This window comes from Dioscorea cayenensis, chromosome 16 (assembly GCF_009730915.1).
Source record: "Dioscorea cayenensis subsp. rotundata cultivar TDr96_F1 chromosome 16, TDr96_F1_v2_PseudoChromosome.rev07_lg8_w22 25.fasta, whole genome shotgun sequence".
NCBI lineage: Eukaryota > Viridiplantae > Streptophyta > Magnoliopsida > Dioscoreales > Dioscoreaceae > Dioscorea > Dioscorea cayenensis.
Window position 1 is genome coordinate 23,378,131 of NC_052486.1, and position 17,337 is coordinate 23,395,467.

A 17,337-nucleotide genomic window follows, 5' to 3' on the forward strand; every position below is an offset into this window, starting at 1 on the left:
GTTTTTTCTCTTGAAATGGCTGGATTGATTTCTTGAAGGTATCCTCACAATTGTGAATTCTCTGATTTATACTTATAAGTAGAAGAATTGCAAGAAAAATTAGGGTTTAGTGAGTGAAAAAAAAAACCTTTGTTCTTGAATTGCAGAGTACTTTCTCAACTTCTGAATAGTTAGTGCTCCAGTTCAGTTGCAATCAGCAAAACCTGCAACTCAGAAAGGAAACAGAAACAAGCAGGAAAAACAAACCAACAACTAAAAAAAAACTTATATATAAAAAATGAACACAGTAAGAATGCTTTACCTCAGAGTGAAGATTACAAAACATAGTTCACAATTAACATCAATGCTATACTCACATCACTATCAGGAAAAATAAGATCAATCTCAAATTAACCACATTTGATAGATTATAGAAAAATGTCACCTGACTCTTCTTGAGGACTTGCTCAACCTTAATGTACAACTCTTGGCATACATCTGCACATATAGAAGAAGACTATCGACGAAGAGCGGAAAATTAAGTAATTAAAAGTCAGTCAACATTAAACATAATATTTATGGAATAGCTCCATTGTTTATCCACCTTGTTGAACTACATATTATAAGTGACAATACTGAGAGTAGGAAAAAACACAATGCACCCATATCACAATACCTATGATGATTGCTCAAGTTTACAAGGAGCTCAACTCACACAGTTACATCTATCATTAGAAACTAAGGTTTGGCTTCAGACTTGTACCATGGTTTTGGTGTTTCGCTCTTTGCCATTGGTGGTAGCTGCAAGTTAAAAGGAGAAATGACTCAGAAGCATGAAAAACATGTCAATATGTTGAGCTCTTGAAAACCCCTATTTAGGCAAGAGACTCATCTTAAACCATAAAAAAATGAAAAAGAAACAAATGACACTCCAACACAGAAACAACAGATGCAGACCAGACCGCAAAGCATACACAGATAGTAGCATAACAGCATAAGATTATAAAGATAAAATAATAATAATAACTAAGAAAAAAATTCTAGAGAAAATAAGAGTGTCAATGTCCATAAATGGAGAAAGTTTGAATAAATCCTAGTCTAGCATTTATTCAGGTGAATAGACATTCAAATGAGGTTAATACCCACCAATATAGAAACTAGGGACCCTACGAAAATAAGAAGCAAAAGACATAAAGAAAAGAGATCACACCTTGTGTTGAAGTCTTGTTATAGTGGATATCAAAAGCTTATCTCCAATAATCTGCCTCAACTTTTTAACAAGGTCTATCCTGGTTATCTTCCGCCTCTGATGAAATCAAAAGAATGAGGTCAAGTATCAAAGGATAAATAAAAGGTTAATGGAAAAGATATCACTAAATAAAAAATTCATGAAAATGAAGACTCTTCCAAAATTGCAGACCTTGAATTGTTCATACTGAGTACTAATTAAGTCCATATCTTGAGAAGGTACTTTAGTAGAAATTGCGGCAAAAAGCATTGAGAAAGGCATCCAAGGAGATGTGGGAGTTTTGGTGGCCTTTTCAGAAGCCTGAACTTTTCCCTGAAATGCCCTTGTTTGAGCTGAAAGTGATTGGCAACAGATTCCATCCTGACCATGAAAAAATGCATTTCCATTACAAAAGGGAGAAAACAACTGTTGTGTGATATGATAGCTTTGTAATGTCTTCATTTAATAATTCAACATTAGAAACTGCAAAATAAACCAACTCTAGATTTTCTCCCAGAAGTGCACAATCACCAACTATAAATTTGGATGATCACTTTCTCTTTAAAAGCTTGGATAAGAATATGCATTTTCCTACAATGATCCTATTATTCACAACATTTTCACAGAACAAAAGTTCCAAGAAATAGACCATTCACTGTGGGTGCATCTTAACCATTGGCCCATTGCTAATAAAATCTCAATCAGCAAATAAAATAATAATAATAATAATACACTAAATAAATAAAAAGCTGTGCTAAACAACTTGATGCTGACAGTGCTCTTCCATATCATACGAAATCAAACAGTATATAAAGCAATCCACATATGTAATTGGCAACTCAGCTTACCAGTGATGCGCTATGAGAACTAGAATTTGTGACTCCGGATATATTAGACATGCTTTCTTTGCCAACCAAAGATTCTGCAGAAACAGTGAAAAGGAAAAAAGTCAATAATTACGTCTGCAATTGTTCACTTTGCAATAACATCGCATGAAATTTAGTAACCAATCAAACGATCATCAAGAAAACTACCTTTGGCTTTAGAAGGCAATTTAAAAGTCACGACAAATTCTGGATAGATGTGTGTATCTGTATGCGTATTCCATATTATATAATGCTTTGGTTTTTGGAGATCATCAACACCACTATCAAAACTTCCACTACTGGGCTGGGACTGTTTAGATCCAAGTTGAACAAGTTCCACATTTCCCATTATAACCCGGCATAACACCATATAAACTATACCATTTTCGTCAACCCCAGAATAACTAGCACTGAAAAGAACAATCAGTGAGGAAACCATTTTGAAGTTAACAGATTATCATCGTCACCCAGGTGAAAGGCATACTAAAATGTTTGAAGCAGCTGACCATTGAATATCAATGAAATATGCAAAAATAAAATCATTTACCTGAGGGTTGACGTGGGAGACATATCATGATGAAAGTCAGATAAGAAAGGAAAAAAAGCTCACCAGATATCAGAGCAATTAGCTGGAGCAAGATGAACACCAAGACCATACATAGGTCCGCATGCAGGCATCTTTATTTGCATGACACCCTTCAACATTACATCCTCAACAACATCCTTGGAAGAAGCAAGCCAAGCGTATCTAACATTTGCATTGCCACGACGACTTTTTGTAAGATCAACATGCTCCTGGAAACATTTAAAGCGAACTTGGCCTATATTATCTAATAACGGGGTTCTGAATATTCCTACGATGTCCTTTGGAGCAATATATTGGCCCAAGCCCAACAACAAAATATTCTGTACAGCACTATACACATCTGGAACAGTAGCAGGCTTAGCTGACTTCTCCTGGATAGGTCCAGTGGCTAGGAGAGGACATAATTCATTTTCACCTGTTGTTTCATAAATTTCAGCTCTTTCTTGGAAACCAGTAGATATCTCTTTGGTATGATTTCCATTGGAGATAATTGCATAATCAGGTACTTCAGAGTTTGAGCTTTCAGCTGCACTCACAAAGACATTCTTCGTCTCAGGTTCGCGTGTCCCGTTCTGTCTACAACTCATATGAACATCATGGCCTTTATCAGAGTGAAAACATCCATTTGGTGCACAGAATTCAGAATACAATTCCGGAAAGAAGCATTTACCATGTTCATCGATCCAAGCAACTGGCTTCTGAAAACCTGTTCCCAAGTTTATTAAAACCATACTGAAAAAGTTTAGCAACAAACGCTGGCTCTCATGAATTACTTCAGTAACTGCCTTCTTTCTTTTGAAATCTTCACGAACTAAACTATTGATGCTGCTCGGAAAATCTTTCCACTCATCGTCTTGGTAAAACAGAACACGCTGTGGCAAGCCACTTTTCATAAAATTCTGGTAGTTCTGAAGCATATGTTTCTGTGAACAGCAGTAGAAACCAGCCTTCCCATCCTCAGTTGCTGCATTTCTATAACAATTTTCAGGCGATTGATCTAGAATCCGTTGTTGATGTCCCAACACAGGGCCGCCATCGCCATCAGTGAAGCAATCAGCAAAAATTGTTGCATGATTAACATCAGTGATAGCCTTCTTTCCATTACCCAACACCTTTACGTTCTTCAGTTCCATTTTTGCTAAAAAAGGTAAACTTCAACCAGTAACTAATTCTTTTCAACAAACCGGTCTCCACGAAGCCTATTTATCTAATAGTATATACAAGTTCTATTAGTAATATACAAATTTCTCCTTGTATAGCCCAAAGAAATTCATGCTGCTGATGATGATGAAGTCAGTGAGCTGGGTAATCCTGAATAAGAACAAGATGCTTGACTTAAATACTTGATCATAAAAACCAACTCATGGAAATCGAAACAAGGCAGAACACCAAATACATGCTGGCAAAAGGCAAATATAGGCCATGCTACACAGTAGATGAAGATAGAAAACATGAATTTTTATAAAATGGAATCAAATATCCTTAACACAAAGACATACCAAATGGAAGGCATTCTCAGCAATAAACTTAATAGTCAGATTCAGCGAAAACTCAATCAATGATGTAAACATAATTTAAAAAAAAAAAAAAACAGATAATGAAATGAATCAAGTGAAAGAAGTTATATTTGTTTCTAACAAGAATCATTGTGCACAACCCATAGACAAGTAGAAGTAAAATTTTAGATGATGCAAAATTCAGCCAAAATACTATCAAAAGCAAGCCTCAATCTTTCCCCTTTAAATGCAACAACAAATATCAACTGCTCGGACACAATAAAAAAGGCACATATATGACTATTCAGAACCAAGGAAACAACCAAAGTGAACAAATTACAAAAATCAAAAAGGTTTCCAAGTTGGAGGAACCAGCAACTGCAGCCAGAGTAATCCAATATGTGTTGACTTTGTGGTAGACCTAACAATTCAAAGGATTCCACTTCTTTTATATGAAAACATACATAAACAACTGAGCCAGAGTTGAACAATCATGGTAATTTTTCAGAAATCATTATAACAGAGACTAACACCAATAACAATGAAAAAGAATTAACAAATACGTCAATTGACCATAGTCTCAATAATAATAACAATTCCAAACCATAATCCACATCTTATCAAACATACAGATTAAACTATCAATACTAAAAACTCTAGCTGAATTAAAGCATCAAAATCAAAGCATGAAAAATTAAAGCATGTCAAGGAACAACCAAAATCCAGTTTTTAAGAACGGTATAAAAGAACAACAAAGTCAAATCTTTTTTCCTTCTAACGACTTTTCTACCCAAATCGCTTCAGAATCCACAGATCTACAACAAAATCAACAAATCAAAGCATAAAAAGCCTTGATCCGGCCAATCAAGGACCTAAAACCGATAAAACTTTATTCCCAAGAGATCATAGGGAAAAAAAAAACACAAAAGAAAGAACAATTAGAGAAGGATAAGGAAATAGGAATCAATACCTGAGCAACTCGAGATAGAAGCACTTCATGTTGGCAAGAATCAAAGGCTCTCTAGCTCTCTCGTTCCCTCTGGTTCTCTCGAGATGGAGACGGAGGAGGAGGAAGAGGAGGAGGAGGAGAGGCGCGACGGCGAGGAAGAGGCGGGCGGAAATATCAACGTCTCGTTGCTTGCGCTAAACGTAAGGAAGTGGATATCAATATGAACGGCTTAGATCATTCGGATGAACTAACGCAATTGATATGAGAGATCTGACCGTTGGTTGGGAGTTGATTGTTAAGTGGACCGAATGGGCGGTTGTGATATGGACACGTGGATGAAATTAAATCAGGGATGTGGGAACCACAAGTTAAAGCTGTTCCTGGTTGACTTTTACCGTCTTGACTTCTAATTCAGTTGGCTTAATATGACGTCACTAGTGAAGTTTTTGCGTTCTATGTGCTAATATTATCATTAGAACTGGTAATACCTTTTTAAAAAAATTGATAATTAGTTTATTTTTCTCAAAAAAACATATAAATAATTAGTTGACGTAAGTGTATGTGATCATTGATGTTAATATGAAAACAAAGAATAAAGAGCGCAACAATGCCATTAAAAAAAAAAAGAAATTAAAAGTATTATATGCTTTTTTATTATTGACTTATTATTAGCCATTTGTCTTCTCTAATTATTTATCTTTTATATTATATATCTTTACAGTAATGGGCAAATATCAATGGAAATCATGGAGATAGAAATGTTCCTATTGCCTCTTGGTAATTTCTTTTTCATAGTTTAATGAAATAATAATGTAATAATAACTTGGGAATCAATGTGTAACATGTTTGGGGTGCTGATTTTATTTATTTATTTTTATTTGGTATTATTTGTGTGTGCGTGTGTGAATGTATTGAGAATGTGGGCGAGTTGAGTGTGTTATGACAAAGCACTAGCCGACATCTAGAGCCATGCTTTTGTCCAACTATGTGTACATTAAAAGACAGAGTACTTGTATGACTTTTTAAACCACACATAATTCAACTTGGATTTTTATATTTAATGATCCCTTTCAAAGGTTATGCTATTCTATTTAAACGGCTCAATCTTAAATGTTATTTTAAAGAGTCATGCAATATGAAATTTCAATTGATGGAGGACCAAATTTTACTTGAAATTTTGTCCATGAATACCGTGTAATTTCGTCGGTTAAACTGGTTATTAATGACTTTGAAAGCACATTCTCATTCTAGGAACTAATAAAAGATATAGAAATTAGAGAAGACAAGAAGTTTAACAGTTCATACCTGGCATGGCTTGTCAAAACCTGGGAGTAAAAGTGAGTAGTAAATCTGGTTAAAACTGATTGAGAGAAGCAATGAAAAACTCTGCAACAAAAGGAAGTCAATCACTGACAATAACAAAACAAAAAAAAAACATATACAACAGATGCACACTAATGATAATCATGTTCATCAACATAAAAAAGTTCATGTTGTGCAAAGGGATCAAAAGTAGTAGTATATCAACTGATGCTTGTGATTTTTGTGTCCTATTTACTGATATCAAATTAGAATTCATAAATCTATGATGCTAATTCAACTAATAAAGCATGCCAAAATATGGGACAAGAGATATTAAACGTGAGAACTTAGAAGTCAGGGAAAAACTAGTTAAAGCAACTGTTGTCTGCATCATCTTCTAAATAGCTAAATCAGGACCAAGTAATTCACAGCGATGTCATAGCTGCTGCAGCAAAGTAGGTACACAGAGTAATTTGCAAAGTTCGAAGGCAAGCAAATCCCAGTTACAAGTTGGAGAGTGTAAGATAATTAAAATAGTTTAAAACCAAGAGCACATTCAAAGACAATCAAATTATGATAATGAGCCCACTCAATTTTTAGATATCAATCGCACTCTGCCCTCTGCTCTTTCAGCTCATCAAGGTGGAATAGAATAATAGAAATCTAGGTAATCCTCTAATACAAACACTAAGACAATTAAAATTAGTGTAAAAGATAAAGAGTAGTTCAATTTGCTGGAATTTGATAATGCAGGTGTAACTCCATGGTTGCCTGTCTATACGTGTACTGCTTCAAGTTTAACTTGTGGAGGATTTTAATCTAAATAAACCATTTATGTACAGCTACCAGTAAAAGAAAAGGCATTCATCATAATTAATTAAAGCTAATAATAGGCCAATGAGTTCTGTCAAATTCCAGATTTTGAGACATAAACATTCATGAATTTGTTTTTGTTCAATATGGGCATGTAAAACGCCAATAGAAGTATAGCAACATAATTTCAGAATTGGCTGACTCAAACAGATTCAAAGCTGAAATTTAGTTATTTGATTTCAGTTTCATGGAGCCCTACATGAACTAATAATTCTATTTGGATGAGATGATCTATGACTTAAGGACTTCAAAGAAGCATCTTAAAGGCTACTCATCACTTGCCCATCAACAAAAATGTAAGCTACATAAATTTATTGCTCAATTATAATTTAATCAAGTGACAGAGGAAAAAAAAATGTTGCCTAAGAAGACAAACCCAGATCTGTAGATTCATTTGATGAAACACCACAAGGGCCTGGCTAATAAAATGTGTTTGATTCTATTTAGATCCTGTTCAAATCTTATGTTTGATTGCATGAACTCAATGTGTGGTCATAGGTAGTTAAATAGGACTCAAGGAGCAATTCACAAGATTTTTCACTTGAAACAAACTCACATAGGACTAGAAGCAAGCAAACAGAGAACACTAAGAGCAACGCCATTACATATTTATAAACAATTTTTAGGAAAAGCATGTACCCCAATACATGATGTTGGAAGCAGGATATTGAATGCTTACAGTGAAGAAAGTTGCTGAGTTGAAAAACAAGATAATACTGTATTTAACAGATACATGCTGTAAGAAATAAATCAATATAAACTACCTTCATTAGTTGAGCATTGAAGTAAGACGTCCTCATTTCTGGATCCAAGCTTTGTTTAGCAAAACAAATAATTGACCTGAATCTCAGTGTAGATATAATTTTGTGAAAGAATATTTAATCGTTTTATTTGCCATGGATCATGACATTTGGAAATCAACCAAAGAGGGCAAATTCATAATATATGGGTATGGATTTCTAAAATTAAAAAAAGACACTACACCACAGATCTTAAAGCAAATGACTGGGTGTTGTGCCAGTATGCACAGGCACTTGAGCTCCTTCCATGGCATTTCAAATCATCAGTTTACTATACTAACAACAACATGTAATGAAATTCAAGGTATAATAAGAGAATGCACAATGCAAATGCTTGTCAGTAAAGTGAGAATATATACCATGAGAATGCGTCTTGAGCTCCTTCCATGGCATTTCAAATGCTGACTTTAAATGCTCCTATGACGTGGATATAAGGTAGAATGCAAGAACCAACAGCTTTTGCTTTGTTTCATGAAGGTTGATTTGATTACAGTATTCTAAAAAAATAGAGTAACCAACTAACCAAGTTGAGGATGTTAAAAAATAAAGACAAGATTGCTAATGATATATATATATAAACCGATTTAAGATGATAGAAATAGGTAAATTTGCTGATGGCTGTGCAGATGCAGCCATACAGGGAACCACATACATTAGCATGAAGAGAAGGGTACTCATCCATAGTCATTCTGCGAATACAACCAATTATGAAGACCAAAAATTAGCAAATACATACAACCAGGGCCCAGGGGAGCCTAATAAACAAACAACTATTAATATCAATTATCCGTTAGTAACATATTTTTTTTATTCCTATTTAATATAAAATTAGAGAACACATTCATACCTCCAAGGCCACTACCATCCTCTTCCTCACTTGAGGCATGAATAGGTGATGAATTTCACCGTAGTAAAATGAAATGGTTGGTAAGGAAATCTAATGGAGTAATCATTCTCCAACTTGCATATTGCTCTGATAGCTCATACACATGGACACAAGAACAAAGGACCTCTTTGTTAGCATGCCATTCATCTCCATTATCTATCATTGGTCATCATCACCACTATTAGACTTCAACCTAAATATATCTCACAAAATATCAGAACCAGTGCACTATAGAATAAATGATCAAGCACTCACCAGTTGCCCAGTCAAATTCATTGAAATCACAATTGGAATTATATGATCCTATTTCTCTACAAAGATGAAGGGATTGACATCAAAACTCATAGTAGATGTTGGTTCTCTCACTGTTTTCTTTGCTCTACACTAATCATTGCTACTCAATCACAAACATTCAAGACATCCGCATCTAAAACAATCAAATCAAAGATTGATTTCGATGAACAAACAACGATGAATTCAACCTGAATTCTCAATCTCTGCTGCTCAATCAAAAGCTCGATCCGATTCAGCCGATCATTCTCTGCAACCTTTCCACCATTGCTCACTGCTACTCAATCACAAACATTCAAGACATCCGCATCTAAAACAAGCAAATCAACGATCGATTTCGATAAAACAAAAAACGATGAATTCAACCTGAATCCTCAATCTCTGCTGCTCAATCAAAAGCTCGATCCGATTCATCCCATCATTCTCTGCAACCTGGTCGCCATTACTCACTGCTGGATCACAAACTGAAATCTAAACAACAGAGTAGACATTAACGCAAACATTAGAGCAAGAACAAGATCCATGATTACTGTGCCGTTTACTCAAAGATCAAGCTGGAATGGAAGTACTTGATCGGGAGAGGAATTCAAGGAAGCATTTCTCTCTTGGATTGAGAATCATGGCGATGGCCTCCCTTTCCCTCCAAGCTCTCTCGGCGACGCCAGTGCTTCTGCTCTTCGGGCGGACGTGGAGTTTGGCGCTCCGATGTTCAAGGCTTGCATACAAAGATACCGTGGTTTTTAAGCGCAATTTTTAAGATTTATTTTAGGAAAAATTACTGTTTATCCCTCGATAATTTCAAAACTTCCCAAACAGCCCCTGTGAGTTTTGCATACCTCAGACAACCCTTCCTTTATTGTTTCACTTCCTTTTTACCCCCTGCATTATGAAATTTCATCATTGCCCTTAAACCTTTTTGCATACATTTTTTTCATTTTTTTTTGCATTCTTTTTTGCATATACTCATTTCTTAAACAGAGAGCTCATTTTTTAAACAGAGAGTTCATTTTTTAAACAGAGAGCTCATTTTTTTAAACAGAAACCTCATTTTTTAAAACAGAAAACTCATTTTTTAAACAAAAACATTAATATTTAAACAGAAAAATAAATATTTACGTAATAAATTAATCCTGGACTTAAAAACCAATTAATCTTCGTCACTCGTACATATTTAAATAGAAATAACGATATTTAATCACTTTTTTAAACGCAAACGCAATATATTAAACAGAAACATCGATAGTTAAACAAAGACAAACAAGCATATAAACAGAGAACTCATTTTTTAAACAGAGAGCTTATTTTTTAAACAGAGACCTCATTTTTTTAAACAGAAACCTCATTGAGTAGGGACATTGAGTAGGGACATTGAGTATCTCATCGTCACTGATCTCGCACCAACGCTTAAGTGCTAAGCTCCAGATCTGGCGAGCGATCTCGAAGGTGGCCTGCTCGTGTGGGGTCTTAAAGGAGAAATCTTTGTCGGCGTTGGCGATTCGGTTGGCGACGTTCCTCGGCGGTCGGAGTGTGAGGTCTTCGATGGCGACGTCGGATAAGACGACTCGAACTCGAACGGAACCATTCTCGATCGCGGAGACCGCAACATGGATAGCAATAGGGTTAGGGTTAGGGATCATTCCGGGGTTTGGATCCATGGTGCCTAAGTCGCGACGAGGAACGGAGGGAGGAAGCGGCGACCGATGAGGGTTCGATCTCGCCCGTCTTTGTCTTCGCCTTCATCGCCTTCCCCGTCGTCGACCTCATCTCTTTCATCTTCTTCGTCGTCGACCTTGAGGGAAAACCGCACGCTCCTCGTCGTCGTGCGAAGGCATCGAAAGGTTGCGACCTTTTTTTCTCCGGCAAGATCGAGATCTAGATCGAAGTGAAGATCAAATTCTAGGGTTCGAAATCCCATTTTTCATGCAACGTGACTGTGATTGTGAGTCGCATGCTTTGTCTCACTGCCCGACTCAATCGCATGATAAAGAGATTTTTGGGGATGATAAATACACTCCCCAAAAAACTCATTTCTTAAACAGAGACCTCATGTTTTTAAACAAAAACCTCATTTCTTAAACAGAAAACTCATTTTTTAAATAGAGAACTTATTTTTTTAAAACAGAAACATCATTTCTTAAACAGAAAACTCATTTTTTTTTAACAAAAAACTCATTTCTTAAACAGAAAACTCATTTTTTTAAACAAAAAACTCATTTTTTAAAATATAAAACTCATTTTTTAAACAAGAAACTCATTTTTTAAACATAACCTCATACCTCATATTATAAATAGAAGCCTCATTTTTAAATAGAAACTCATTGCACCCAAGGGCATTATAGTCAAACCTTGTCACACCTGCCATAACTTCCCACGCAAGGGACAATTTCGTCCATAAAATTCCAAAATAACTCTATCAATCACTGTTAGATGTTTGGGGGGTTTAAAAAATCATTGTATTCAAAATGAAGGGGTTTTTATGGATAGCCAAATTTAAGGGGAGAATCTGTGCATATTGCAAATTTTGAGGGTGTTTTTAGCAATTTCCACTTTGTTTTACTTAATTTTAATTAAAATATTTTATAAAATAATTAAAATGACTTGTGATATATTAATATAAAAAAAAGTTTAATTGTTGTAAATGTCCTTTTAATTTAATTTTTTTAAAGGAGATAAACTACTTCAAATTAAAAAAAAATGTCCTTGTAATTATGTACTTTTTGTCTTTTTAGTTTTTGTAATATTTTTAGGTATAATTAAGTTCTTATATTTAGTTAAATTTGGTCATTCTAGTCTGCGGTGTAGATGAGTAAGTGTAAATTGCAAAGACTTAATTATACCTAAAAATATTGCAGTGGACTAAAAAGACTCAACTCGATCAAATATGAAGATTTAATTATATCTAAAAATATTAAAATGATTAAAAAAACAGAAAGTTTATAATTATAAGAACTTGTATAATAATTAACCCTAAAAAAATAATAATTTTATCCTGCTGCTGAGATTGTGCGGATTGACTGTTGGAAATCTATGATCTAATGTTGGAGCGTAAAAGCGAGGACGACGATAGGATCGAGGCGCGTGAAGAGCACTCGCCCCTAAGAACAATTTCGCCTCGCTTTTTGCGGTCGACAGGGAACACGGATGGCGTTGTTCTCCGAGATTCAGCGATCAAGTTCTCGCTCGCACACCGTAGCGGAGAACATCACGAGTGCTCGAGTTTTCGGGTGAAAGGAAAGAAAGAAAAAAACTAGAGATCGAATCTGGGATGGATCAGGGTTTTTAATGGCAGCGAACAGCTGGGAAGGTGGAGACGCGGACGGCGAAGAGGCACCAAGCAGGCGGTTCTCGAAGGGTCGCGGAGGGAGAAGAGACGCCGGGAACGTGAAGCCGTTCTTTAAAAAAAGGCGCAAAGAATTAAAATTTTTAAAGATAAGATAAAGGGCAAAAAGGTAAAAACCTATGGGCGTGATCGCACTCAATAAACTGGTGCATTCGTGTCCGCACCTATGCGCCCTACGTGAGTTCGAATTTCTAAGCTAATTTCGAATCCAAACCCCGAAATTTACACCCCTCAGCGTAGAGAGAGCATAACCACTAAAAGCGAGGTTAAAGGATAATGAATAGACTTATATATAAAAGTGGATGAATTCCTCATGAATGCATGAATGCAGACTAAACCTTTAGTAGGAATGTTTTGAAACAATATGGGCCTAAAGAATATGGGCCCTCTAACATTGACAATTAAATTCTTACCGGTATGCACATTTAATGTATAGAGCGCTTGTCACTCTTTAAATTGTTTTTTTATTTGATTTTTTCTTTAGTTAATTTCAGGGTTTGACTTCCTTACAAATTATGGTGGAGGATTTTTCTTTTTATAGATGGAGTGGCTTGTTCTTATTGTTAATATATATTATATATAGAGTATGATATTAAAGTTTCAACTCGCTAAGATTAATATTTCAAACATTATTCAAAAAATATTATTAAAAAAATATTTGGTATTTTTGAATAGTATAACAAGATAGAATATTTCAAAATAAAATACTAAATTTTATTTCAATTATTACTAAGTTTGAAACTATAAATAATAAGTTAATAACATATTGCATGGCCTTTAAATATCTTAGTTGATTGAAACTCCAAAAGTTTGTATCATTTCAAAATTTTTATATTACTAACAAAAATAGCCTTCTTAATATTTATTATGTTATTTAGTTATATATATATTTTTGTTAATATATATATTTAAATAGTAAAAAAATTACAATTGTGTTTGGTGGGATACATAAGGGCTTGGCATAGCGAGGAAGAAGCGCGTCTTGTAGTTCGAGCAGTGAACTCTTGCGGGCATTTCGTCGAATACCTCGAGAGCGAGCTCCGGGGATGGGGAAGGGCACCGATCTCTGGGATGATTCCGCGCTCATCAACGCCTTCGATAACGCCATGTCCACCTACAAGGTCCTTATTCTTATCTCTCTCTTTGTTTCTCACCGTCTTCTCTCGATTCTCATCGCTTTTTAACTGATGCTCTGAACAATATGCGATTCTTGCGTGGCTCTGGCATTGAGTTGTTTTTTTTCCTTCATTTGGTTTGCTTGATCAGTGGATTCTGTGATAGAGTTACTTAGGTTGCCTTCATTGTGTTTTCTTCTGGTGTTTTGGTGGTCGTGAATGATAAAAAAGGGATTTTTTTCATCTTGTATTCTCCTTCTCTTATCTCGTGTATTTAATTGTTTAATTATGATAAAATTGAATGATGCCTATTGCTAGGATTAGGGCTGAAGTATTGATATATGAGGTTAGTTCATTAGACTTCAATGGAGAGAGAGTATAGGAGACTTGGTGATGTTTATGTTCATCAGTATAGGATGATCTATTTGGTATTACCGACCAATGAGGAAATTCGTGAAACCCGAATAGCATCTCTAGTGGCGATAAAGAATTTAATGAGCTCTAAAATATAAGGAAATTCACGTTTATTGACTCTCGTTAACTCTTTAATATTTTGATTTTTGTGATCAGCTTTGTATGACTGAAGCTTAGTCCATTGTATTTCTCTTACAATAATCTTCCCTGCAATTTGCATCCCTTCTCGTGCTATTCCCATGAAGAAACTGATGCATTTTGCTTTTTTAGGTATTTCAAGTTTCTATACGAGCAGAGAGATTTATGATTGGTTAAATATGCCATTTTGTTCTCTCCACGTGCTTCAAATATTTATAAATGGATTTATTTCTTTTGCATATTTAAATTTTCCTCTCAAGTTTTATTCGACTATATTGTGTTTGTGTATCTACTAATTTTTTGCCTTTGTATTAGACAATGCACGGTGGAACCTATCATGGGGGTTCTACCAGTGAAGAGAAACATACAAATGATAGTAATCATGATAATCATGTTCCAACTGAGGAGGTAACAAGGTAAGCTAATGAAAACCTTCTGGGTCTGGTCTGTTCTGCAGTGCTTTTCACATAGAGTTTGCTAATTATAAGCAAAGGATTTTGCAAACTTTCTTAGTGTTCATTTTCATAAGCAACCATTAAAATTGGCCTCGGAGATTTTTGGCATATCCTGTTTCACATTTCTTGCGCATAATGTTTCCAAAATTATGCTCTCAATGTTACTAAGACTTTTTAATTTTTGTTGTTCTCATTCTCCTTTTCCTGAAGAAACTGTGAATCAGAGGATGGTAGCAACTGTGGATCCAAGAAAACAGCAGAGCCATGTATGCCCGGTGATCTCATTGGAACAGCTTCAGATGTTGTACCAACTCAAGAATGCCATTTGGATGCAGATGCATATACGTCAGAATCTTACCAACATCCAACAGGCTACCCTTCTATACACGGACAAAACAATAGCTACTCTGATCAGCAGAATGAGGAGTATAATAAACTACTTAAATGGTATTATGAACTCGAGGAGCAGAGACAGAATGTGCTCCAGCAACTTAACCAAGCTAGTTGTTGGAACCACCAAACTCCAGCTCAAACTTCCACGGGTGACATGTCACAAATATCTGCACACAACATCTCTCAAAATGGACTTTACCCTCAATGTTCCCCATGCTTTTGCCAATGCCCAGCATCTTCAATAATTCCCATTTCGTGTGCCACCAATAACCTGTCTTGTGGAGGCCCTTATTGCTGTTCACTATCAATGCAGTGCTGCTCCAAATCTCTTCCACATCAATTTCCAGGTAACACTTTTTAATTGACCCTAGTTCTGTCTCGCCATTTAACTTCTACTGCTACATTGGCTTTGTTTTTTCCAAGTTAAAACTCTCCAGTGCTTCACGCCCTACTGATAGTGCTGTTTGGTCTGTTGTTGCATCTCTCAAGTTTATCCTGCGGCACATTCAAACAATGGAGATGACACTGCTGTTAAAACAGCGATGATGGCTGCTGAAAGAGCAATATCTTCTATGACGATGAACACACCTGCAGCTTTCAATGTTTCTGAAGGTAAACAGAATCTTTATGCTGCTACCAACAATACCCTGGTTACTAAAGCCCTCTGATTAATTTCTAACATAAATAAATTTGAACTATTACTTATATCAACTCGTGTCGCCAGGATAATATAGTATGATGGTTTAGAGTTTTCCTCAATCTTTTATGCCCAAGAGATGCATCTTCTTTGTAGTATCTGCATGGGTGGTAAAAACAGTAAAATAAACTAGCATGACAGATGAATATGGATTGACTCAGGCCTGGCCTTTGATTCTTCAATTGCGTAGCTATAACCAAAACTGGACAATCATTGTGAAAGATTTAAACATAGACTTGGCCTTTGAATGTGGACTTCATGGCACCTTAGCCTACTAATTTCATTGTCTGATGCTGTTGATCCACCTACTTGCTTTCATTTGCTGTTTTAATTTTATTATTTTAATATGAATGTCAGTACCACTTAGCATGATCACATCTATGCTTGGAAGAGTGTGATTTATCTTTGAATTCATGCTTGTGTTTTTATGGTTCTGCTAGCTATTTTTCATGACTAACTGCAGAAGCAAGTCTTTAGAAATCTCTGATCCATGATGAAAATTTAGGTTGAATGGAAAGTTATGCGGAAGTGAACAGTGAATCATCCTCTGATAATTAAACATTATCTAAGTTTGCCTCTAGTGATGAGACTGTCTTTTGGCAAGCAGCACTAGAGGTTGCTTTGGATTTATTGGAGTTTTTTGTACATTTTTCACTTTCCAAACATTGCAGGCAAATGCCAATACAACTAGTGTCAAAGCAGAAGCATTCTTGTTATCACACTGCACACAAAGCATCTTATTAGTATTCTCATATCATGCTTTACTTTTAATGTTTGCAGACAAAGAGAAGGGAAAGAAAGATGACACTTCTGATGCCTTTGAAGGTAAACTGTCGAAAAATGCAAATCCAGAGACTGATCTCACTGTTGTTCTGAATGCATGGTACGCTGCCGGATTCCACACAGGCAGGCAAGTAAACTTAATCAATTAGAATAATGCTATTTTTACCGACTAGATTTACCAAATAGGTTTTCCAACTCAATTATTGCCATTCAAGATGCCTTTGAATGATTAATGTGTTGGAAAGTCTATTTTGTAAACTAGCATGTACACATAATATGTCAATCAATTAATCTCTCTGGTCATGTACTCAAGCAATGCCATATTTATCAAGCAGGTACCTCATGGAGCAGTCCAAGAGAAACACAAGCTAAATATTCAGTGTGTTAACACTGCATCACCTTCATGTTTCCTGTGAAATATTCCTAGTTTCAAACCCAGTAAACATGTAATTTATTATTTAATGTAATACCCTCTCTTTCTTGAACAAATGTTTTTCTGTAGAAACACTTACAATGACTCTATGATTTAGAGTTTGGATTTTGTTATAATTTAGTAAAATTTGTAGTTATGAATAAAGACATGGATAATTAGGAGGTTAATGGCAGTTTAAGCCCTCACGCATCAAGCACGTGAGAGGTGTTGGAAGCGAGAGTCACGGTATCTAATGATGTTTTTCCACGTGTCAGCATTCTATTCAATCAGGGCCCACTAAAACGGGGGCGCGTTCACCTATGCCTCATCCTTT

The 17,337-nt window shown here is 35.5% G+C and overlaps 2 protein-coding genes across 2 annotated transcripts; one reads left to right on the forward strand and one right to left on the reverse strand.

Annotated features, from left to right (window-relative positions):
• Window positions 1-497: 497 nt before the first annotated feature.
• Window positions 498-5,478, reverse strand: LOC120279663 (inactive poly [ADP-ribose] polymerase RCD1-like). Its single transcript, XM_039286589.1, has 7 exons — window positions 5,126-5,478; window positions 2,684-3,970; window positions 2,242-2,483; window positions 2,056-2,129; window positions 1,400-1,588; window positions 1,190-1,285; window positions 498-780 (listed from the first exon to the last, which is right to left on the reverse strand). Exons 2-7 carry the CDS (start codon window positions 3,790-3,792, stop codon window positions 718-720), a joined length of 1,773 nt encoding a protein of 590 aa, XP_039142523.1. The 5' UTR covers window positions 3,793-3,970; window positions 5,126-5,478; the 3' UTR covers window positions 498-717.
• An 8,065-nt stretch (window positions 5,479-13,543) lies between these two features.
• LOC120278771 lies at window positions 13,544-17,185 on the forward strand. Its single transcript, XM_039285502.1, has 6 exons — window positions 13,544-13,717; window positions 14,579-14,679; window positions 14,929-15,458; window positions 15,601-15,723; window positions 16,589-16,718; window positions 16,927-17,185. Exons 1-6 carry the CDS (start codon window positions 13,643-13,645, stop codon window positions 16,961-16,963), a joined length of 996 nt encoding a protein of 331 aa, XP_039141436.1. The 5' UTR covers window positions 13,544-13,642; the 3' UTR covers window positions 16,964-17,185.
• Window positions 17,186-17,337: the final 152 nt, after the last annotated feature.

Excerpts from the sequence above, each read along its gene's own strand:
- LOC120279663 (XM_039286589.1), bottom strand. The coding sequence starts at position 3,792 with ATGGAACTGAAGAACGTAAAGGTGTTGGGTAATGGAAAGAAGGCTATC. Across the intron at positions 2,484-2,683 it reads GCTAATTGCTCTGATATCTG|TGCTAGTTATTCTGGGGTTG; the intron begins GTGAGCTTTTTT and ends TGTTCTTTTCAG. Across the intron at positions 2,130-2,241 it reads ATTGCCTTCTAAAGCCAAAG|AATCTTTGGTTGGCAAAGAA; the intron begins GTAGTTTTCTTG and ends CTGTTTCTGCAG.
- LOC120278771 (XM_039285502.1), top strand. The coding sequence starts at position 13,643 with ATGGGGAAGGGCACCGATCTCTGGGATGATTCCGCGCTCATCAACGCC. Across the intron at positions 15,459-15,600 it reads TCTTCCACATCAATTTCCAG|TTTATCCTGCGGCACATTCA; the intron begins GTAACACTTTTT and ends GCATCTCTCAAG. Across the intron at positions 15,724-16,588 it reads AGCTTTCAATGTTTCTGAAG|ACAAAGAGAAGGGAAAGAAA; the intron begins GTAAACAGAATC and ends TAATGTTTGCAG.